Genomic DNA, 25,235 nt, shown 5'->3' with positions numbered 1-25,235 from the left:
ATTCTTAAAGAGATGGGAATATCAGACCACCTGACCTTCCTCCTGAGAAATCTGTATGCAGGTTAAGAAGCAACAGATAGAACTGGACATGAAACAAAAGACTGGTTCCAAATCGGGAAAGGAGTATGTCAAGGCTGTATATTGTCACTCTGTTTATTTAACTTATATGCAGAGTACATCATGAGAAATGCTGGACTGGATGAAGCACAAGCTGGAATCAAGATTTCTGGGAGAAATATCAGTAACCTCAGATATGCAGATGACTCCACTCTTAAGGCAGAAAGTGAAGAACTAAAGAGCCTCTTGATGAAAGTGAAAGAGGAGAGTGAAAAAGTTGGCTTAAAACTCAACATTCAGAAAACTAAGATCATGGCCTCGGGTCCCATCACTTCATGGCAAATAGATGGGGAAAGGGTGACAGACTCTATTTTTCTGGGCTCCAAAATCACTGCAGATGGTGACTGCAACCATGAAATGAAAAGACGCTTGCTCCTTGGAAGAAAAGTTATGACCATCCTAGACAGCATATTAGAAAGCAGAGACACTACTTTATCAACAAAGGTCTACCTAGTCAAAGCTATGCTTTTTCCAGGAGTCATGGATGTGAGAGTTGGACTATAAAGAAAGCCGAGCACCAAAGAATTGATGCTTTGAACTGTGCTGTTGGAGAAGACTCTTGAGAGTTCCTTAGACAGCAAGGCGATCCAACCAGTCCATCCTAAAGGAAATCAGTCCTGAATATTCATTGGAAGGACTGATGCTGAAGCTGAAACTCCAATACCTGATGGGAAGAATTGACTCATTTGAAAAGACCCTCATGCTGGGAAAGCTTGAAAGCAGGAGGAGAAGGGGACGACAGAGGATGAGATGGTTAGATGGCAACACCAACTCAATGAACATGAGTTTGAGTAAACTCCAAGAGTTGGTGATGGACAGGGAAGCCTGGAGTGCTGCAGTCCATAGAGTCGCAGAGTCAGACACGACTCAGCGACTGAACTGAACTGACTTGAACTGAGATAGTATGTTTGCTTCTCCAGGAGATCTGAGTCAGCTTTATCCCAAAATACATACTGTGGTCCTTTGGACATTGACAGTTTTAGCGCCTTTCATAGTCTCATTTGTCGGATAGTATTTATTCACTCTGCCAGCCAGTACACTGTGCCATGTTCCTGGTGGCCCATTTGTGTCATGGTACATCTGTCCACTACATCCTCTGCCTCCATCTGCTGTATGCATCCCTGGGGTGGGGGCAGGGGAAGAAGCCTCCTAATTATCTCCCAGTATTCACTCCCTCTGCTGCCACCTTCTCATAGCTCCACCCTAAGTGTTGTAATTTGACCATGTATTTCTCTGCATGCAGCCATTTTCACATCTTAGATGTGAGCTCCTTAAGGGAGTTCATCTACAAATTGAGTGCATGTATGAATAAATGAGTACATGGGGGAAAAAATCGCTTAAGGGGGAAAAATAATGTTTCCTAATGGACAGGGGAACATGTTAAAGAAAGGTAGCATCCTTTGTAGCCCGAGGGTGCTGGCTTTCAAAACTGATGACAGGATTTGATGCCATTCAGTCCTATACCCTAGTCTTCACCAACGTAGGTGACTTATTCAACAGAAAAGCACACCAAAGAGAAGGCACAGTTGTTGGTTGAGGTCTCTCCTATTTCCTTTATCATTTCTTATCTTCATGATTGCCTTCATAGTGTCAGAAAGTTAAATATACACATCTGTTCCTCTGGGTGTTTCCACTGAGGCCCCAGTTCTCCACCCTCTGCTGACTGTCATACATCCAGATGGAAGGAAATATGATGCCCTTAATAAATATCTGAAAGCAAGGGTCCTTGCCCTCGGGGGTCTAATGTCTGATGATCTGAGGTGGAGCTGATGTAGTGATACAAGAAATAAAGTGCACACTAAATCGAATACATTTGAATCATTCCGAAACTATCGCCAACCACCCCCCACCCAAGCCCTGATCCCTGGAAAAACTGTCTTCTATGAAATGGGCCCCTGGTGCCAAAAAGTTTGGAGTCTGCTGTCCTAAAGCACTTCTTTATATTTTTATGCTTTTAATAGGGTGCATTGTGAGAGAAGATAATAAAAATGCATCCTGTTGTTTAGCTGCTATGTTTAAGAATAAACAGATAAAGCATCCTGCTCAGAATGGAAAGATAACAGCAAAGATTGTCATTACCTGGAAGTGGGTTGGTAAATAGGAATATCTGCCAAAGGCTAGTTGGAGGATGCTTACTGGCTAGATTGACAGGTGAAGAATGGCTGGACGGTTTAAATAAATAGATGGGGGACAGTCATATTAGGGAGGTGCATGACTGAATAGAGGGAATAAGGGTTAGATAAATGGAGAAGTAATGTGTGAATGAATAGGTGAGTGGTTAGCTGATGGAGAAATAAATTGGTACGTCAATGATTGATGGTGCTGAGTGGCCGGATGAAGTGAAAGACCGATAAATGTCTGTGCCAGCAGGTGAGCAGATGGATGGGTAAATGTTGTGGGATGAGCAGGAGCAGGAGGGGTCAGGCGTGGGTGGGAAGACGGTGATTAAAAGGAAGAAGTAAAAGGAGAGGGTGAGCGGGAGCACTCAAGGCATTAAGACGTCAGAACTGGAAATCTGTTTCCTCGACAAGTCATGATTTTACAATGAGTCTGAGAAAATTGGAAACTCTCCATTACTTGGTGCCCACCATGTCCTTGGTGGTTTAATTTACAAAGAACATGATCTAGTCCATCACGTTATCTGCGTTCCATCCCCTGTGGGGAACAAAGAGTCTTGAAAGCCAGGGATTAGCCCTTGTCTGTCCAGGAAGCCATGAGAAACAAGCCTCATCATTCCAGCATCCAGACTTGACCAGGCTTGGCAGAGAGTCTGTAAAATCAAAAGAAGGATCTTCTGCCACTTCCCGCTGCATGACCACATCCTTATTGACCACTGACCTGCACTTTATTGGGGTCAGTCTTGAGGAATCCAATGGTTGAAAGAGACACAAAAATTTTGCAGGCAACTTTGATAGAACACACTGAGGGGGGTAAATTTACTGATGGTGCAGCTGGGAAATAAAGACGTATAAAGCAAAACCTCAAGTCCAAGATCACACGTTTGGTCAACAATAGAGCTTGGAAAGGTTTGTTGATACAGAAATGGCAGGTGGGAAGCTAAGTTGCAAGAAAGAGGTCAATACCCATTCCTTTGGAAGATGGATATGTGAAAAGATGGTGGGAGATTTATTGAAAGAGAAAGATGTTTTAGGAAAGACAGTTGGAGGAACGGACTTGCTCTCCAGGTCTCTTCCTCATCCGTTACCCTGTGGATGCTACAGTAAACCAACAGTACCCCCAATGTACTTTTAAGAATAAGTGCGTTTTGAAGGAAATCCAAAACAGAGTGTATATATATGTATACGTATAGCTGATTCTCTTTGCTGTACAGCAGAAGCTAATACAGCATTGTAAAGCAACTATACTCCAATAAAAATTAATTTAAAAAAAAAAAGAGTAAGTGTGCATCACAGTTACCATATTTCCTCATACTTACTCTTGCCAGAGTGGTGCTTGGTCCAATGGGCTCAAGCTGCAGGAACTGTTAAGGAGTACTCGAACTGAATGATACCTGGTCATTCATTTTCTGAAACTTCTCTTCTGATTTCACTGTAGCCTAAGCCAATAAATTAGACTTTGAGGCTGAAGCTGCATTTTATATTATTTGCATTTTGTATGATTTGTAAATGGCATAGATATAAGATACACAATTGTAACATGAAATTGCTAATCATAATATTCTGTGTGCATGTGGGTGTATACATGCATGAAAGAGAGGGAAAGAGAGAGAGATGGTACTCAGTTTCCTGATTGCATCTCCTTCCCAAAGCCTAACACATACATACACACACACACACACACACACACACACACACACACACACACACGGGCGAAGCATACCCTGCTTAGATTTCCCCCATTCCTGGATACTCAATGCAGTGTCCTAATAAACAGCCCCCCAAAAAGTTACAAATTACTTTGAACTTTATTGATACACTGCACAATCACAACCATCTCGTGTTCATCCTGAATTAGAAAAGGTTACAACTACAATGTAACATGCACAAAATTCAGGTAGTATTTTCACCCTTAATACAATTATTGACAGAAATCAAGTCTTCATTGATTTTTGAAGGAAAAAATTAAGAAAGAAAATAGAAGGGGAGGAAAAAAAAACCTCTAGAAGGCTGACAAAGTTATCCTCTTGTATCAGTGATAAAATTTTAAAGCATTTGAACACAGATCTGTTTTCAGGATAATTGTGAGAACGGGCACACCCATTGTCTGACACAGCTAGGACGGCACCATTGATAATTCATAAGTTTTTTTAATCTAGAGGACTCTGAACTTGACAGATACATTTTCATACACCCACACGTTCCTCACAATTGCACTTTACATGTCACAAAAGATTCTGAATGATTAAAAATGCTCCCTTTAACTAACACAAAGGCAGCTAGGATTACTTATCATTGCTATGACTGATATCATTTTAAATTGGCCAATAGTGTAGAATGTGGCCCCCCCAAGAAAAGAGTAGAGGGTTCATCATCTTTCTTTCCGCAGTCAGCATCATGGAACAACAAAAACAACCCTGTGCTTTAAAAGGACACCGTGGAAAGAACCAAAATGGAATGTCTTTTAAAACACGGGAAATTAGACTTCACTGGCTACTTGCAGGCTGAAGACAATTGTGTCTAATTGAGTCCACTCCACAGCTCCGTGGACCGCCGGTATGCTGCACCTGAAGGCTAAATTGCTTGGTTCAGCTCTATCTTTTCGCCGCATCTTTTAATTGCATATCTATCTCTTCCTTCTTTCATTTACTTCTCTTCTCTCAAGAAATGAGGGAAATGAGACCAGCATTTTTATTTGTTGGGTGTTAGTGATCATTAGGAGTTCTTATCACATGGTGTTTTTCTGAGAACGTTGCCTTCATAGCTACACACCTGTGAAGTTTTCCTGAAATTGCTCCAACTTACTCGTCTTAAAATAAAAAGACAGGGAAGCTTGGGTGAGTAGGACATCAGGCAATCGGGTGTAAGTTTCTAGGAATAGGGCTGATGCAAAATGAATGTGAATGATCCCCATTTTTGGAGAAAAAGAGAAAAAAAATGAATATCGCCAATGGGAAACATTCTACACCACTTCCCCTAGTTCCTCTAATTCCAAAGAGATTAAAAAACAATTTTTTTTTAAAAATTGTTTGGGTTTTTTTTGGTAGGGGGAAGGAGGGCTGGTTCCAGGTATCATAAAGCCAGTTTTTCTCTGGTGAGGACTCAGGGTCAAATTGGGAAAGGTGACATGGCCCCATCCCTCACCCCTCTCGTCTGTCCTGCTGATGACATCCATACACTACCAGGGAGGAGAAACCTTCCCTTGGCACTGGAGGTACACAGCAGTCTCCAGCCACTCCTGATGCTATGCGGTTGATGAGCTCGCCTGGAGATGGACTGCCCACCTCAAGGTTCTCTACTCTTCTCCCGAGCATTTTCCCAGCAGAATTAGAGATTGATGACCCCTCCACGCAGAGAACAAGTTGCGGGATTGATTCAGGAACAGATCCTTGAACTCAACCTCGCTCTGGACTTTCCCCAAGTCCCACGGTGTACCTTCCATCCAGGTTTTGAGAACGAACAGTCCAACCTATGAAATGCATTTCTACCTTGAGGCATGGGTTTCAGAGGAAAGACGCTCCGGTCCTCTTTCTGATACAAAACCTCACCTTTCCTTCTGTTCAGTTGAATACAACTAAGCATAATTTCTCTGCATAAAACAGGAGCATGTTTTAACCATCACTTGCCTGGATGGCCTCCTTCCCGCAGATAAAACAAAGAAACAAAAAAACTAAACGCACTTGTTTCAACTTGCAGAAGACGGTATCAGGCACTTGACATGAAGCTACTGAAAAACAGCCTGGCCAGGACCTCAACACTAGCACTTGCACTGACTTCACTTTGGTGGAAATACATATTTTGGAGATAGGCAGGGTTTCAGGGTGCCTATCATACATTGTCGAGTTCCTCTCACCTGATTTCTTGATAAGCCTTACTGGGTTTCCTTCTCATGTGCAGAACCCGCAAAAAGCCATAGGTTCTTAGAGACTCGATAGTTATTTTTTTCCTCCTCTACCCCAAGCCCCACCCCGCCATTGGCACCTTGAAAAAAATCTCTCCAGCGGGCCTGATCCATCTGTCCTCCATATGTAAAGAGGACATGGACGTTGTCTCTGGGTGCACTGGCTACTCCATATGCTCCGAGGTCTTGGGTAACAGCTCCTGTCCTGTGGAGCCATCCCCACCAAGGGAACCCGGACTGTGTCTGTTGTGCAGAAGGGTTTTCCTTGGGTCTTGCTTATTTCATTGTCTTTATCCCAGACAGGTGAGGAGTGACGCTCGGACCCTTTCCCTCTGGAACAGGGCTGGAGTCTGTAACTCCCGGACATGCTTCCTGGTATCCGCTGTAAGAGGCAGCACGGAGCTCTGTAGTGGCTCTGAACCCAGACTCTTTGCATTTGGAGGGTTCAGGGATTCTCCTGGCTGAAGAAGGATGGATGCCTTCCTTTCGATCAAGTCTCGGAGGGAAGAACATGCCCAGCTCGTCCATTTCAAGCACCCTGTTCTCCAAGACCATCCAGTCCCCACAGCGTCCACACTTCTACTCCTAAGGAGCAAGCGTGTTAGCAGCAGAACACTCGATGTGACACGTTACACGCTTATTCAGTGTCTGACACCAGCCTGGCCGCAGGTGCTCAGCACGATGACAGGTCTGAAACACTGATGTCCGACCTTTAATTCTGACTCCATGCCTGCTCACGATTGTCCCTGGAACTTGGAATCCACATACTGCTTTTGGCACATCATTCATGCTCTGCAAATCTGGCTCCTGGCAGCTCCCTGGGAAATGCAGATGTCTGTTTACAGCTGGCAAGTGTAATATTAATTTCACTTACACCAGCTCTAACTCTATGAAAGTGCCGAGCTTTTCATATGCCAAGACAACCCACGCACGCACGTGCACACGTGAGTGTGTTTCTCCACTGTGTACATCACGTTCATGTGTCATAACAGAGAAAAACAAAGAGGCCACGTTTCAGAGGAAGAAGACCCATGAAGCATGGCAGGAAGGGAACTCTGGAGCTGATATTTCTCATGCTTTAGATTGTGGAGCTAAAGAGTATTCCATTGGGCCCGGGTCTTTGATCCAGTCATTGCTGGCTCTCCTCATTCTCAGCAGGTCACTCCCTGCAGTGCAGGTCAAGGGTACAGCCCTACAGGTTTCTGATGCCATTCTTCTACGTCCCAGTCACTCTCGCTGGCTGAGTCCTTCTTGTCCCGGGAGACAAAGCAGAAGGATAGGGTCAGCTCTTTTCTGTGTTCTGGAAAGATCTGCTCTGAACATGGAGAGCTGAGGGCATTATCCCCCAAAGTTCCTGGAGAAGCAGCCTGTAACCATGGAAGATGCATGTTACTCTCCCCGTCTGTTTGCAGTTTTGTGTTAATCAAGAGCTTGGAAATTAAGTCAGTTTGCTCAAGTGCCCTCAGCTCAGAAGAGCTTCCAGAAACAAATACCAGAGTTGTCAACACACCCGCCGTGTAATTGGCTTCCATCGGCTCTTTACTGGATAGTTTTCAAACAGATGAAACCAAAACTGGAGCAGAAAGGGGACAACAGCAGAAGTCACCCCACTCGGATGGACGGCTGTCTTTGCATCGAGGAGACAGAGTGTGTTTTTCTCTTTCTGTTAAGGACAGTCTCATAGATTCCTGACATGTGCTTTCTTGAAAGGCTGAGAGAAGCATGAAGACTGGCACCTTGGTCCTTCAAGTGAGAAAGATAAAACATGATGCTCATCAAGGTTCTGCCAAGGCCGGTCTGCTTCCCAAGAAGCTGTTTCTGGAAACACAGTCTCTTCTGGGAAGAGTGACTGACTGATCCTTCACTTGCTACTTGGGTCCATCTGTTACCAGCACCTGCTTGGGGTAGATGGACGGGCACATTCCAGACAGCCCGTGACATACTGCTTTTCTATGTTGTCAGCCCATGAGATCATTGGCTTTCACATGAGAAGCTGATGGTTAATTCTGAAGATGCCAATGTCTGCAGAAGGTAGAGGAGACATGAATCCAGCGGAACAGACACACTATGACTAAAGGTGAATACAGTGATGGATTGATAGTGAGTAGTGGGGAATGAAATAGAAAGATGTGTTGGATAATTACACTGATAGATTGATATATAAAGGAAGTAGATTGCCAGAGAGGAAAATGGGTGGGGAGATAATTGGATGGAGTGATCAATCAGATGGTTGAGTAGATGGGTAACGGTGTATTACTTTGATAGTGAGCTTGATAAAACCTAAATAATCAGCCACTTACAGATCACTTTTTAAGAACTGGATAGTATTTTTTCAGAAAGAAATACTCTCCTCAAGATTCTTTCCCCCATTTTCGGTTACATGACTTCTCAACGTTCAGGTTTGGGTTGTATGCCTACCCCCAAACTCCGAATCCTTATAGCTGGTAGAGAAAGCAAATAGGGCAGAGTGGCTAGGAAGGATGGCAATGTTTCATATATATATATATAGAGAGAGAGACAGAGAGACGAGACAGAGACAGAGGGTCAGAGAGAGAGAGAGAGAGGAAGAGAGAGAGAACTTCCCAGAAAGAAAGGATGTGAACCCTCATGTAGTTAGATCATAATAAGCATGGAGAGAGGCATCTGTACATCATAGTCAGGAAAATGGTCCACAGCTTAAAAGACACCAGCAATAGGACACTTGGATATAATTCTTGCTGTGCACTACATTATAAGTCAAGTTGTGTCTTCAGGGTGTTTATCATGAGGCACATTTTTTGCCCAAATGGAACTTATGGTTTGGTGTGGGAGGGTGGTTGGTTGGTGGTGACGATGCTGGGGGGAGCAGAGGGAAGGGAAGGGAAGGTGGAGAATGGGTTCCATTTTTGGACACACCACCTATGAGTGATTATCCTACATGTGGTAGAACCCTGCCCACCCCTCCCCCAAACCCCACTCATTCAAACTAGAAAGAAAAAACAAATCAACAAAGAAAAGAGTCCAAAAAAAAAAAAAAATACTGAGAAGAAGAAGAGAAACAAAAAGAAGCTCAAACTGTTTGGCCCTCCGCAGTGCAGGTAAAGTCTGTGATATGGAGAAGCAGGCGTTGCTCAGAAGACCTGTTTTCTTATCAAAACTTGATGAAGAAGTGGGCAAAGAGGGTCCCTGATAGCCAGAGGCAAGCAAGCGCTCTAGAGGCCGAGTTTACACCATCAATGACAGCTCCAGGCCCTGTGCAGGGGAAAGAGAGACAGGCTGGTTAGCATTAGCACACACCCAGAGGGCAGCTTCCTTAGCCCCTCCAAGCACTGCACAGACATGCTTCTCTGTGAACAGCCTCCACCTGGCCCCTGACCCTTCCACGTGCCCATAAACGGAGAGACTCAAAGGGGCTCTTCCCTGGGGTGCCCGGACCCTGCAGCCTGCTCTCAGGGACCAGGGTTAAAGCACCCACAAAGATGTAGAGGGAAGGCAGGGTTAGACCTGTGGGCTGACAGGCCAGGGCAGGCCCTTGGAGGTGGTGTGCAGGACAGACAGGGGTGGGAGGGGAAGCAGAGGAATGGGGAGAGGAGAGTCAGGATGGAGGGGAGAGGCGGGAGCGGGGAGAGGCGGGGAGGCTTTCGTGAGACCCAGGAGTCTAGGTGTTGCCGTGGCCGACTCTTCATCTGGTGTGACTGGGATGTTGTGGAGCAGCTGGGGAAGATGATAACTACACCCTATCATTTTAAAGACTAGGGTGGGGTTTAAGCCAGCAGTCAACCCTGCGTCACCAGAGGGGACCGAGAGGACCCCACCTTCTCAGACCTAGCGGCCACTGTCCTCTGCCTGGTGGGCTTTCCCTCGAGCGTCCTTCTTTCCTCTCCCCTCTCTCTGGCCCTTTGATGCAGTCCTCCTGAATCCCTCATATTCCACATGAGATGAGAGCACGGAATCACAAATGCTGTTCCTTTCCCTTTATCTACATCTTCCTCCAGAAGACAGACTGAGGGCACTGGGGTGGTCCTCGCCTATCCTGAGGACCCAGGGCGGAAGGATAAGTGTCCGGCCCTGCCGTCATACCTGTCCATCACCTTTGCTGGGCAGCATAAGAATCTAGGGTCATAAGCAAGAGCAGTGGCTAGTGAACAGAGAGGATTCCAGAGTAAGCGAGGCTATGCCTTAGTCAAAGGATTGAAAGTCCTCAAGAGGCAACCCTGCAGGGCCAGTGACAAAGGGCAGGAGCAGCAGGAAGACAGGCAGGGCATCACTGGCACCTTTAGTGGCAATGTGGCTCCTTGGAAATGAACTTCACTCCCGACAAAAGGGTTGGTGGAGTCGAGTCTCCTCTGACAGCACCCAGGTCCCGCAGCTTCCTGGTCAGCGTCATGGCTTAGATCCAGGCCTCGTTGGGCCGATGGTTGATGCTGACCTTTAGCCGGGGGACGCATGGGTCTCTCGCTTCAGCGACTAGCATCCACCTGTTCCCACCCCAGGGTTCTCAGCAGGATACCGTCTATTTGTCCAGCGCATAACACAATTCTCTTATTTACTAAGAATTCATATTTACTTGAGAGCCTGAGAGTCCTGCTCACAGTTTTCTGTACTTTGGTTATACAGTATTCACAGAACAGGACAGAGTCCAGGCCTTAGCCCATGCTGCGGTCCCCATAACGGCTTCATGAACATTTATAGAAAGTGGCCTGACTCTGCGATCCCCATTAGTTGAGGCATATATCCTAAGGAATTGTACTGGCCTAGAGAATGCACTGAGTTGGAAAAGGCCCAGTTTGAAGCCCAAGGTAATTCTCTATATTGTTTTCTGCAAAAGATGAGCAATTGAGATTTTCAAGCGAGTTTAAAAGGAAATGGATGATGCAGAACCATATGATTCTTTAAAGAATATTTAAAATATAACGTCTAAATATGATGTGTTTTAACTAGTTTTTTATACCTATGTGTGTGTGTGTTTCGCTAATTTATTACACTGATGTCAACTTAAAAAACAGTTGAGTGGGCTCCATGCTAGATAGACAGGGGTCTTTACTCTAGGAATCACTATATTCCAAGTTCTACCAGCGGGCTTAGCATTTGGGGGGAATGTCACACTACCAACGTAAGGTTGGATGTAGATAAAATAAACACGAGAGGAGATGTATTAATGAAGCCAGGGCATTAAAGTGTGGGAAAGAAGAAAGAGTCATCAGGATAGCAGGCGGCAATGGCAGTAAGGTGTTCATGCTGATCAGGCAGGCAGGGGTGCAGCCACTGTTCACGCCAGCCGAGTTCTCCAAGGAGTAGAACCCCCGCAGGCATCAAGCCTGCTCAGCCCGCTTGGGGGAATGGCCATAAGACATACTAATAATATATGGTGCTGTCTGTGTGCCAAGTTGTGACTCTAAGTGCTGAACTTCCATTAACCCATTTTATCTTCAGGAAACCCTGTGGCATGCCCACATTTTGGATGGGGAACCGATGAGCTGCGTAGTTAAACGCAGCTGCCTATGGCCACACAAAACAATACACCCAGAGCTGGATTGGAATGAGTCACTCTGTCTACAGGGCTGGTGCCCTTGATGACCACAACTCCACCTAATCTCCGTGGGAAATTGTCCTTTGTGCATGTTTTTCAGAGACTGTGGCATCACGCCTTAACGGCCTCTGAATCGACTCAGTTTTTCCAGAAACTGGGAAGTAATCATGCGTGCGTGTGTGCTAAGTCACTTCAGTCGTGTCCCACTCTTTGAAACTCTATGGGCTGAAGCCTACCAGGCTCCGTCTGTCCATGGGATTCTCCAGGCAAGAATACTGGGGTGGGTTACCATGCCATCCTCCAGAAGTAATCGTGGGACCAATTCACTAAACAGCTGCAACCCATAACTTCTTCTGTCTTAAAGCACAGAAAAGTATTTGCATAACCAGGTGAGTGGTTTTAGCATACAGAATACCTATGAGAGAGATTCCTTGCTGAGGGACAGCCCCTCTGTGGCCACCGTCCTTCCCAGCAGAGTGAGAGAAGACTGGGAAGAGTGACCTCTGAGCTCTTCTCCCTTAGCATCTGGAGTTACAGAATGGCTGGACACTCTGTATCTGGTCCCAGAAGGGACAGCTGGGTGAGGGGACAGCCAGAAGGCCTTTTACAGTAAGTACAAGACCATCACCATGCAGCTTTCTGCATGCCAGCATGCCATCTCCTGAGAGAGTAAAAGGGCACCAAATGTTCCTAGACTCTGACGTTTCCCTATTTTGGCCTCATTCTCTATGCTGCTGCAGGAAGTTTTATTCTTTAGTGGGTGTGATAAGCCCTGCACTAAGCATCAGACAACATGGCAATTTAGAAGTGTTTATGGCCCATCCATGTATGAGAAAGGGCCAAGCTGCTCTGGCCAAGGAGTCCACCAAACCTACTAGGGCAGATTAAACTAGCCTTGCTTTCTTCCTGTGGATCCTGGACACATTTGAGATTTGGCAGTTGGGACAAATGCCAGTGCAGTCAGGGGCCCCAGGAAGCCTCCTGGGCTTTGTTCAAAGCTGAGAGAGAGGAGCTCATGTGCGTGTACCACACTGCAGGTTGGCGGATGTAAGACAGAGGCCTTTAGCAGTGAATGGACTCATTAGTGCAGCTTCAAAGCAACCCCGATTCTACTGGGAATGACGGAGTGGGGAGAATCTGGGTTGGGTATCTCCCATAGGTTTTTAAAAAATATTATTTAATATTATTATTAAATTTATTATTATTATTATTATTTAATTTTTAAAAAATTAAAAAAAAAATTTAAAGTCAGCTTCCTGAAAGGCTTTTAAAATTATTATTATTATTATTATTTTACTTTACAATATTGTATTGGTTTTGCCATACATCAACATTGGAGGATAATTACCTTATAATACTGTGTTGGTTTCTGCTGTACAAAAACATGAATCAGCCATAAGTAAATATATATCCCCTACCTCTTGAGCCTCCCTTTACCCACCATCCCACCCCTCTAGGTCATCACAGAGCACTGGGCTGAGCTTCCTCTGCTTTACGGTGACTTCCCATTAGATATCTATTTTACATAAGATACTGTATATGTTTCAATGCTTTAGTCTCACTTTGTCCCACCCTCTCTCCTCCAGGTTCTCTGTATCTGAAGGTCACTGACCTGATTATGTAAATGCTTCTTTGTGCTTTAATACAGAAGCAGTGGTGGATGGGTGCTGTTCAGCAAATTGGCATGCCCCCCTTGATTACTTCTATGTCTCTGCCGTACCTTGGCCTCACTGCTTTGTCCCTGCAGCCCTAAACCTTTTGGGGTCAAAATCACTGGTCCCTAAAAAAGTGCAACTAATGGTTGGGACTTGGCTTCAGACCAACTTGGGTTTAAATCCTGACTCTGTGGCTTGCCAGCTCTGTGATCTCAAAGTGCTTTCAGTTTCTCCTTGAAAACAGGGCATAATGCAGTTTTCAGATAAAGAAATGGAGGGGTCAGGATGGCATCTGGTAGAAAGTGGACAGGTGATCATGGGAAAGACTGCTCTCATGGGTCCACACCCCCTACCTTCCACTGCCTAGTTGTGGCCGTGCATGCTAAGTTGTTTTAATTGTGTCTGAGTCTGTGACCCCATGAACTGTAGCCCGTCACAGTCCTCTGTCCTTGGGATTCTTCAGGCAAGAACACTGGAGTGGGTTGCCATTTCCTTCTCCACACAGCCTAGCCCCCTCTAGTTTTTGGTGGTTGTTAACGTGTGGTTTGTGTGTGTATGTGTGTGTGTGTGTGTGTGTGTGTGAGAGAGAGATATGGGATCTTAGTTCCCCGACCAGGGATTGAACTCATGCCCCCTGTAGTGGATATGACAGGGAAGACTCCCTATTCTCCATTTGGATCTAGAACTTCTCTGCCTTCACCTAAATCAATAAACAAACATGTTTTAATCCCTCACAGATTCTGAGAAGAACGCCCTTTGAAACAAAACAGCTCAACCTCCCTTTCATCTCAGGAATGCCTTGCCTTTTGGATAGTCTAAGAGGACTAAATTTAGAAGTCGGGGAGAACTGAAACTGAATTCTTGCTCTGCTATTTACTAGCAGGATAACTTTTGTTTTAAAATTTGAAAAAAAAAAAAGGAATATAATTGCTCTGCAATGTTGTGTTAATTTCTGCTGTACAATGAAATAAATCAGCTATAAGTAAACATATATCCCCTCCCTCCTGGACCTTCCACCCACACCCCCTTCCACCCCTTTAGATCACCACAGAGCACCAAACTGAGCTCTCATGTGCAAGCTCACTAGCAGGAAATAGCACAATGACTTGGACAAGATGGTTAACATCTCTGAAGCAGTGATTTTCACCTATAAACTCTGTGGGGAGGTGCTTTTCTCATCTGTGCAGGGATGCTCTGAGGATGAGTTCAGATGACATATAAAATCGCTGAGACTAAGTAAAGGATGAATAACTACTGGGTTAATCAGAACTAGGACCATAGCAGCTAGTTTCTAAAGTAGCATCTTTGGTGGGGCTCATGCTTTAAATAAAGACACCGTGTGTACACTGGATTCTCAAAGATAATTGCCAAGCAAATGTGACTGGCTTAGCAAGCAAGCGACTGGTCTCTCCTGACAAGACCAGAGGTGGCTCCAACCACAGGTTAAGGCTTCTCAGGGAAGGCCAGTTACTCTGAGGAGGTATAATCAGAAGCCCAGCTCTTTATCTAGGAAATCCCCACATTCAAGAAATCATTATTTACTCTTAACAATGACTCAGTCCAACAGAATGACTCTTACAAACATCAGACTTAATTACATATTTTTTCAGGGATAAACTAAAAGTGAGAACATGTTACTATGCCCTTTCCCCTCATTTCACCCTCCTCATCACTACAAATGTATTCCTTCCTTCATTCCTGCTGTTGAGCACCTTTGAAAATAAATGCTCACTGCTGCTGCTGCTGCTAAGTCGCTTCAGTCGTGTCCGACTCTGTGCGACCCCATAGACGGCAGCCCACCAGGCTCCCCCGTCCCTGGGATTCTCCAGGCAAGAACACTGGAGTGGGTTGCCATTTCCTTCTCCAATGCATGAAAGTGAAAAGTGAAAGTGAAGTCACTCAGTCGTGTCCGACTCTTCATGACCCCATGGACTGCAGCCCACCAGGCTCCTCTGTCCATGGGATTTTCCAGGCAAGAATGCTGGAGTAGGGTGCCATTGCCTTCTCCATAAACGCTCACACAAAGACACAAAGACACAAAATCAACCATGAATGACATAACAATGACAACTAAATACCTTGGGGACAAATGCAGACAAAAATGAGCTAATCCTCCACATACAGAAGAGAAAAAGAGACAGAAATGATCGAGAGTTAAATTCCAGAAATGATAAACATCAGAAAGGTCAATCATTCTGTCCGTGTTGTCTGCACTGGAGGTAAGGTTTTTATGGCCATGTGTGAGGCCCAGCAGTGGTGAGACAAGTAAATAAAGAAAGGGGCAAACAAACAAATGAATAAAATAAAGTTCACTTGGAGAGGCTACTTAGTGTGTTGAATTAAATATACTATACCTTATAGATTTTTAAAAAGCAAATTTGGTCGAGGACTGACTTAACCTGCAAACCCAGTTCTCTGGAAAACAAGAGTGGCTGACCTCAAGGGCAGGCTGATCACACTCTGGAAGAACAGGGGTTGAAAATCAATGTAACCAAACTCAGCACAAAGCTCCCAGCAAACTACATAAGCTTATGGATGAGATCCTGCTGTGCAAATGATTTTGAAGCTTAAAAATTGAAGGGCCCAGATACATTTTTTTAAGTATCTTTGAAATTAATTTCTTATTTTGATATTAATTTCTCATTTGAATTCTTTCTTCTATGCAATCATCCTCTTTGTTTTTTCAGTCTTCTAACTTTATTGAGGCTTTCAAGGGCTAAGTCAAAGATTTCTCTTGGTAAATGCCACATTTCTCTTTAAAATACATGGGTTATTTTCAAATGTCTTCATATTGATTTCTAGCATAATTCCACAATGATAAGAGAACAGACGCTTACTCCTTGGAAGAAAAGTTATGACCAACCTAGATAGTATATTCAAAAGCAGAGACATTACTTTGCCGACTAAGGTCCGTCTAGTCAAGGCTATGGTTTTTCCTGTGGTCATGTATGGCTGTGAGAGTTGGACTGTGAAGAAGGCTGAGCGCTGAAGAATTGATGCATTTGAACTGTGGTGTTGGAGAAGACTCTTGAGAGTCCCTTGGACTGCAAGGAGATCCAACCAATCCATTCTGAAGGAGATCAGCCCTGGGATTTCTTTGGAAGGAATGATGCTAAAGCTGAAGCTCCAGTACTTTGGACACCACATGCGAAGAGTTGACTCATGGGAAAAGACTCTGATGCTGGGAGAGATTAGGGGCAGGAGGAGAAGGGGAAAACCCAGGATGAGATGGCTGGATGGCATCATGGACTCATTGGACGTGAGTCTGAGTGAACTCCGGGAGATGGTGATGGACAGGGAGGCCTGGTGTGCTACGATTCATGGGGTTGCAAAGAGTCGGACACGACTGAGTGACTGAACTGAACTGAAGAGAACAGACTGTATGATTTCAGTACCTTTAGACCACGAAAATTTTGCACCTTCTTTGATGTCCCTGGATATGTTCCAGTGTCTCCTACTTTATAGTCTATGGGAACTTGAATAGAATTTGTATCTTACTGTTATATGAAAATTATATAAATCTTAATTATGTTGAATTGTTTCACAATGCTTTTCAGGTCTACTATATCCTTCTACTTCTCTGTATATTCATTAATGAATTTTTAAGAGTTTGATATTGAAACTCCAACTAAAAGCCTTATTTACTTAAAAAACCATAATATATAGTGAAACTATGTGTACTTTTTTCTGTATTCTCCAGGTCTCCTGTAAATGCATTATCATACTTTCATAATTTAAAAATAAAGAGAAAAATTGGAGGGTCCATTACAAGTGAGAAAGGTATTGAAACGGCCCCCTTTTTCTTCCCGTGATTGCAATGAAAACTGGGCACAGTTCTTCAGCAAGAAATTCGATAGCAAGGTGTAGCTGTAATCCTACTAAACTAGCGGGAGGTAGTATGGTCCTCACATTAAGAGGAAAAAAAGAAAAAAAAAAAAAAAGAAAACACGGGTGAGTTGAACATGGAAATAGCAATGTGAGATCAAGGAAGCAAGTGAAATCTAAGAAGATACACTTTTGTTCTGAAATTTAGATGAGTTTTATGAGTGTGAACTATGTGACCTTCCTAATGAGGAACCAAAAGGATAATGATGTTCTTGGTGATTAAAAGAGGAGCGAGGAAATCTAATTAGACGATGCATGTGTTACTCTTGTTGGGGAAACGTAAACCTCTTTTCAGCAGGGCTGGCTGATGAAGGCACATTGCTTGCTATCAAAGGGAGCTGTTCCTCCATTGTCTTTAATTACAGCAGAAACAGGGCCTAGTATTGTTCTGCAAGGAAGATGAACCAGGCTTCAAGCTTTGGGAAGGTGTGGACATAAAGAGGTGAAAATGGCAGCCGCTCCCACAAAGCCCAAGGCCTAGGAAGTTCATAGCAGAAGTTAATTCAGACCCATCAGCTCATCACAGCCCTGAAAGAGGCAAGGCTCCGGTCTGTGCCGAACCAGAAGCTCCAGCGTGTGCTGACATCAGCATAGCCAGGCACTCTGTGTTAAAGCCTAAATGCTCTGGCTGATGGCCAGACATCAGTGATTCAGACAGAGGGGAGCAGGGTGCGAGGGAGTGACAAGGAGCCTCATCAGGAATGAAATGTGAAATGTCTGCATATTTTTCCCTAATATGTTGACATTTTGCAGGTTGGGGAAAATACAAGTGATGCTGCTGCTGCTGCCACCCGCCAGAAGCACTGGCGTCTCTCTAAATTTCAGATGAGAACTGGGACATATGGGGGGGCTGGAATGCAAGGGATAGTGTGAGAGCAATGTGTTGATTTGGCTTCCTCATGGGCCGGTGGGGGGAAACTACGAGACCATTAGAGTATTGGTCCCCACTTTGGTTAGTGAACACTTTCACCCTTTATGGAGGCTGTTATGGACTCCCTGTTGACTGGAAGATATGTTTATTAATCCACTCAGGATTAACAAATTACTGGACAATAACTCTTACAAGGTTCAGGGCTATATCCTTCAGTGTAGCAACAAATACAAACCTAAAGGCAAACTATCAAGAAAATCTAAACGATGGGTGAACGATTCTTCAGTGGGACTCAGAACTGCTTGGTAGATGGGGTACCGTTAAGGAGAAGCTTCAAAGGTAAGTGTAACTTAGGCAGAGAAGAGACAAATGCTTCCCTCTGTGATCCTACAACACACTGGAAGAGACTGGGTACTACGGGTTAGAAAGAAGCACGGGATTAAGGCCAGACACACTTGGGTGCAGAACCTGATGTTAAGGCGTCCTTCCATGGGGAACTTTCTATCTGAGGCAGGAAGGAATCCAGTCACATGGCTCAGATCCTGTGAGCTCCAGGCATAGCTTCCTCAAAGGGTTCTGAGCTGTCTAAAGCCACTTCTGGCCAACACCTACTAGCCAGCAGCTTTTTCATTCTTCTGATGTAGCACTTATGTTCTATATTCTATTGTAAATGCCTGTTTACTTGCTTGTAAAAGGTTGGGAAGTGTGTTCCTCTCCACATCTCAATCTGAATCTAATTCCTGATGCATACTAGGCTCTAAGCAAGCATTTGCTGATGGACAGAAGCTGGAATGTGCTGGGATCCAGGGTCCCAGGCAACAGAGGGGGTTGTCTAGAGTGGTAGGTGCAGAGAAGCCTGCAGGGAAAGTGGGGACACAATGGAGGTTAATCTCAGAGCAAGGCTGATCTCAGGCTTTTCTGGGAGGCAGGTTTCAGCAGGGGGTAAACAGGTTGACTCTGAGTTTGGGAAGGGTCACTGGGCCCCGAAGTGGCAGATTGCAGAGATTACCAAGGACAAGGGACCCACACACCATAAGAGAAGCTCATGGCTAGACATGGCACCTGCTCTGGGGTGAGTGAGGCGGGTGGGCAGAGGCAGTTGGAGGGATGGTGCTGGGCCTGCTTTCTTGAACCTGTGGGCTGACAGGCATAGGGAGTGGGGGGAGGGAAAGGTCAGGATGACCACAGAGATTGTAGTGAGGGGTGGGTGTGAAGATAAGGTGTACATTGAGGCGGGGGAGGAGGTGCCAAGGAGAGAAAGATGGAGCTAGCCCCAACAAGTGGCAGAGCGGCCTGTGATTCAGAACTGAGGAGAGCATTAGGGACATAGAATGGAAACTCCCAGACAGCTGCCCAGCGATTGGCCAGCTCCTGGGGGCCCCAGCCTCCCAGGGACATCTGCGCACAGAGCATATCTTCAGGGCTGTCCTTGGAGACTTTCATTCAATGACTCTGGGACCAGGGCCATGGACCTGCATTTCTGAAGCACCCGAAGTGAGATCTGAGGGCTAAGATAGGGCTCCCTTCAAAGACGCCTGAGGACACAGAAGACCCTGCCCCTCTTGCTGTAATGCCTTCCCTGAGCAGACGACAGAAGGGCTAGACACAGACTGAGACCAAGAGGGAGGAAGAGAGCCACGTGGCTACATCATAGAAGATGGAAGCAGGGGGTTGGGGCCAGGAGGTCTGGGGCTGAGGGGAGTCTGGGTGTTCGGGGGGAAATGGGCCGTGAGGCTGAGGTCTGACTATCCGGACTGGAGGTGAAGGGAGAGGAGATGATGGGTCCTCAACCCCTGTGCTCAGCCTTCAGGTTGCACCTAAAGCCACCTGGGGAAGGTGAGGTTGTTTGGAGCCTTTATGGAGGAGGGGGTGGGGGGGCAGGCTGTGGCCAGCTTCCCAGGGGCTGCTCTAGGTGAGGCCGGCCAGGGTGCAGGAGGAGAAAAGCTGTCTGGCTGTCTCTAGTTGAGGAAAATCCGGTCTGAAGAGCCAGCCTGACATGTATATTTATTCTGGAGGAATGCCATTAGCAAAAGAAAATAGAGATTCTGTCCTTATGGCTTCCGGGGGCAGGGGAGGTAGACTGTCTTCCAGGCTGCTCCGAGGGACTGAGACTTTGCCTGAGGGAAAAAATCCTGAGCCCAGATGCTGCCTTCACTGGAATACTTTGCCATTCTCTTATGCAAGGAAAAGATTCTGAGGAGTAGTCACTAGTCCTGATACTTAACTCAGAGCTCCTCGTTTGTGTCACTGCAATTTCACAGATGAATCTGCTCTCCTCTGCAACATCCCCTCCTTTCCAGCTTTGTTTGCTTCCCACCAGTTCCAATCCAGACGTGCACACGGCTCATTGCGTACCTCACCGTCGTCTCTGCAGTGCTGGATGTAATCAAGTTCAAATCTTCCCTCCTTGCAACCTAAGGATGGGGGAGGGGGGTTCTCGCCCAAGACCCAGTGGAGGCAGAATGGGCTGGCAAGTCCGAGAAAGTGAGCGGCTTTCTTGAGGGTCAGAGGCGTGCCCAGCACACTGAGCCTAGCCACCCCGGCTGCATGCAGTCCTGGCAAGGCTCTAGGATGTCAGGGCCAGGTGGCCTTTGGAGGCCTCATCCACTCCAAGAAGCTTACGGACACTTCCAGCAAGTTGCTTTCAATAATCAGAACAGCTGCCACCATCCCCAAGGTTATGGACGTCAGGCTTTGGAGATCTGCTTCTGACCCTAGTTTCCTTTTTTTTTTTTTTCATAATAGAGACTTAGAAAGCAAGAAGGAAGCCTGGAGTGTGTTTTGTTCTGTTCTTACATTTCACAGGCAACCATGGAACAGAGGGCATCATGGTGTGTGCCAGGGTCAGGCCTGGTACCCAGTTTCCCCATCCATCTCCGTGTTGGTCTGTTCTTTACCTTCTGCTGTCCCTCTAGTCCTGACAGTGGCCCTGGGGCTGAGCAAAGTGGATGATCTGAAATGCTGCTTTGAGCTGGCATGCTGCTGGTGACCTGTCCTGTCTGTGTGGCTTCTGCAGGGGCAGCAACCGGTGTTGAGCGAGGAAGAAACATCCCTCAGCAACATCAGCCACTGATTTATCTCTGAGCATCACCTGCCTACCTGGATTGTTGCTCCTTTTTCCTAAGCACTTCCTGTCTCAGCCCACTACCTCCATAGCCTGTGTCTTCTGCCTTCGTTTGAGATTGATTTCGTCTCGTTTTCCTGTGCTCTGTAAGTGTAGGCAGAAACTATATGAAAGATGTTTGTGTGAGAGGTCTGTTATGAGTGTGTGTTGTGATGGATTCACACATCACTTCAGGGCCCAAAGAGTCCCCACAAACCCAGCTCACAGTCCTTGAGGGCAGACACCAATGCACGCCTGGGAATGCGGCATGTCTGTGTGTGGGTTTGGGGGGTGTGAGCAGATGGCGTGTAAATGCTCAAATGGTCCTTTAAAAGAATGTGTTCAGATTACAAAGAAGATGGGAGATGGAAAATGAGTTCAAACAGGCTAACTGCTGACCTGGGCTTCCTGTGGCTGGCTGCCCTGGGGTATGAAGCTATGTCTTTCCCATGAGCTGAACTGTGTCCCTAAGCTCACGTGTTGGAGCCCTAACTCCTGATTTGTATTTGGAGACAGAGCCTTTAAGGAAGTGTTTAAGGTCAAGTGAGGTTATAACGGGCTTCCCAGGTGGTGCTTGTGGTAAAGAATCTGTCTGCCAATGGAGGAGATGTAAGAAATGTGAGTTTGACCCCTGGGTTGGAAAGATCCCCTAGAGGAGGGCATGGCAACCCAGTCCTTGGGAAATCCCAAAGACAGGAGTCTGACAGGCTGCAGTTCATGGGGTTGCAAAGAGTCGGACAGGACCGAAGTGACTTCGCATGAAGTTATAATGGTAGGGCCCCAATGGACAGGATTAGTGTTCAAGTGAAAAGAAGACACCCCAGGGAGCCCTCCCTCCCCACCTCTGGCTATCTCCATGCCCCGCCCCACCATGCTCAGAGGAAAGGACTTATGAGAATGAAGCTGGCATCTCCAGGAAGAGCACCCCCATCCAATACAGCCAATACGGGTCTTCCTGGCTAATCTTGGCCTCCTGGACTCCAGAACTGTGAGAAAATCCATTTCTGCTGTCCCAGCCTACACTCTTTCATTATAGCAGCCCTGGCGGGCGAATATATCCTTCATCTCCATGAGTTGCTGTCCTCGGCTAGGACACACTTTCCTCCCGAGTTCACAGTACAAAGGGGCACAAGCACCCAGACCTCTAGTGGTCAGTCCTGGGCTCCTCCTGTCGGCCACACCCTCACAGGTGTGTGACCAGCTCACGGGGTCATGGCAGGGTCAGTGCAGGGCAGCACCCCAACCTCATCCTTTGCCAACCTCATCAGCTTTATCAAGACCAAAGGATGGACATTCACAGACACCAAGGTGTGGGCAGAGCCACTGGCCGTGAAAGTGACAGGCCCAGAGCTGAGAGAGGAGCAGGTCAGAGCTGACTCCCGGTCTGGACGATTCAAGTCACCATTTCCTCAGTGGCTGAGATTGGTCCTCTATAAGGAGGGCTGTGTGGAGGCTTCCCCTCAGCCTGGGAGTGCGTGTGTGAGTGTGTGTGTGTGTGTGCCCTTGTTTCACGTCCTCTGGTAAACCTTCCAGCACTGAGGAGGGGTCTGGTGTGGGTCTCATCAATACCTCCTCACTAGCTCAATACCTCAGTGTCACTTAGCCTCTGGGGTCCCCCTCTTACCCATCTTTAAAACGGGCTAATAACCTATCTTGCACAAAACTAGCATGATGAGTGGAAACCAACTGATATTTGGTAAATGGTAGGTATTATGATTGCGATTCACGGGGTTGCAAAGAGTCGGACACGACTGAGCGACCGAACTGAACTGAACTGAGCTGACGATGATCGTTATGAACATGACCCAAGTACTCATATCTTAAAATGAAGTTTTCAGAATTAAGTCATTAGCCCTTTTTACTTTGGGCTGAAGGAATTATCTTGGGGGACAGGGAGGCCTGGCCTGCTTTAGTCCATGGGGTCACAGGGAGTCAGACATGACTTAGTGACTAAACAACATTAGGGTGACTTCCCCAGGAACACAATCATCTGAGAAGCCATTTGGTGTCTGGGCTGGGTTCCCCTAGTGCCATGTACAAATAGAATACACATCCCTGTTAAAAGCCACTGAGTAGAAGTTTATCGTTTTGGAGAGAGCCCTTCTCCAGAAACAGATCACGATATTTCACACGTATGTCTGTAAAAGTCATCATGGGCTTCCCTGGTAAAGAATCCACCTGAAACCCAGAAGACACAGGTTCAATCCCTGGATTGGGAAGATACCCTGGAGAAGGAAATGGTAACCCAGTCTATTATTCTTGCCTGGGGAATTCCATGGAGAGAGGAATCTGGAGGGCTACAGTCCACGGGGTCACAAAGAGTCGGACACAACTTAGTGACTAGACAAAAACAACAAAAACCGTCATATTCTATATGTTTGTTACCTAAACTGTGCAGACCAGCCCCCTGAAGTCTATCCAGTAAGGAGAAAAAGTCAGGGAGGAGGAGCAGGCAAGCCTATCTTGAAAGGAGGCTTAACATCAAAAGCATAGGCATTCAGGCAGGCAGAGGAGTGAAGGAACATGCGGTACCCACCTGCCACTGCTGATGAGGGGCTTATTTCTAAGACACACACAGCACAATGTACACACAATGCAGAGAGAAAACAAGAGACACAGATCACACATTTCAGATGGTTGGTGGACAAAGTTTAGCTCATGTCAACGCGGAAAGCTGTTCGCGGTCTGAGGTCCATATGAACAATGAACACCTCTCCTTCCTATTTACCAGACAGTTCCCTCTCGCCAAATCTCGGCAAATAAACACGCACATAAACACAGGGACCACCACAACACGCTGGGCCTGGCCGGTGGGGTGAAATGTCGCACGAGGAGATGGACACGGCAATGTGAGAATGGAGGGAAGGCGGGATGAGGGTTCCTGAGGGGCAGTCGGGGCTCTGGGGCCCCCTTTCCCCGTATAGGAGGGGGAGACACTCAGAGAAGGGATGGGTGTCCCAGCTGATGTCCCGATGAGGACCAGCCTCTTTCTCCATTCATTCCGATGAATGGGAACATGACATGCAGTCAATATGACGGTCAGGATGGCAGAGTTGCCCTGGTTTACAACTGCAACTAGACCCCTAGAATCATACACTCTTCCTGTAGGGCATCTTAGCATTATATCTGATTTACTCCTCAGACCAATAGTGGTGCAACTGAACTCTTCCATGGTTCCATCTTGTTTAAGGCCACCACTGTGCAACGTGGTTCAGAATTCGGTTCACTCCTTTTGGAAGGTGCAAAGCTCGCCTCACGGTAGACCAGGAGCTGTCGGTTGCCTTGTAAACACCACAGCATCACAGGCTAAGAGAATGACCGGGTGGGGTGGTGGGGTTGTGTTTGCATCTAAGGTGGAGGCGGGGAGCGGTATGGATGGACACAGGCCAGCGGATCTTGCCTTCCTCCCCGCCCATCCAAGCCCCGCGTCCAGGCCTCCTGCACTCACCATACAGTGTGATGCTGGCATTGGTAATCCCAAGCTTGTTCGTGGCCACACAAGTATAGTTCCCATAATCCTTCTCTGAGACGTTGAAGAAGGTCAGCGTGGATATGTGGCCTTTGTTCTCGATCCTCATGCCATCCAGACCAGTGGCCAGCCTGCAAAAAAGAGGAGGTACTAGGGGTCTGGTCCCACTCATGGAATGAGGGGGCAGGTAAGAGGGGCCGGGGATTCACACCCCGACACGCAACTCCCCTCCGCACGAAACCCTTCCCTCCAACTAACCCAGCGCCTCTCCCTCCAGCCGTAAGCACCATAGTCTCCATCAGGGGTGGAAAGGGAAGGTGCCCACGCTCCCAGGCTGCATTCTGGGGCTCCTAGTCCTTCAAGATGGCCCCGTCTACAGCTAATCTCAGATTCTGAAACAAAGTCGATCCACATTGCCCACTTCCCAACTTCCTCTGCTTTTTGTTGCTGGTTCTAAAAGAAGGCTCTGGTGGATTCATGTCAATCTATGCCAAAACCAATACAGAATTGTAAAGTAAAAATTAAAAATAAATAAATAAATTAATTAATTAAAAAAAAATAAAAGAAGGCTCTGTTATAATGGAGGCTGTCATCAGTTTGGTCTTGCT

General features: G+C 46.4%; 1 protein-coding gene across 1 annotated transcript in view; it reads right to left on the bottom strand.

The window, feature by feature from the left end:
• Window positions 1-4,023: 4,023 nt before the first annotated feature.
• OPCML (opioid binding protein/cell adhesion molecule like) overlaps window positions 4,024-25,235 on the bottom strand; it is a 513,799-nt gene continuing 492,587 nt past the window's right edge. Inside the window, exons 6-7 of the mRNA XM_040255856.1 lie at window positions 24,607-24,758; window positions 4,024-9,366 (exon numbers count right to left, since the gene is read on the bottom strand). Coding sequence (XP_040111790.1) covers window positions 9,266-9,366; window positions 24,607-24,758 — 253 coding nt within the window. The 3' untranslated portion in view covers window positions 4,024-9,265. The remainder of the gene's footprint in view (window positions 9,367-24,606; window positions 24,759-25,235) is intronic.

Source organism: Oryx dammah, unplaced genomic scaffold (genome assembly GCF_014754425.2).
Source record: "Oryx dammah isolate SB20612 unplaced genomic scaffold, SCBI_Odam_1.1 HiC_scaffold_15, whole genome shotgun sequence".
NCBI lineage: Eukaryota > Metazoa > Chordata > Mammalia > Artiodactyla > Bovidae > Oryx > Oryx dammah.
This window is presented reverse-complemented; position numbering and strand designations above follow the sequence as displayed.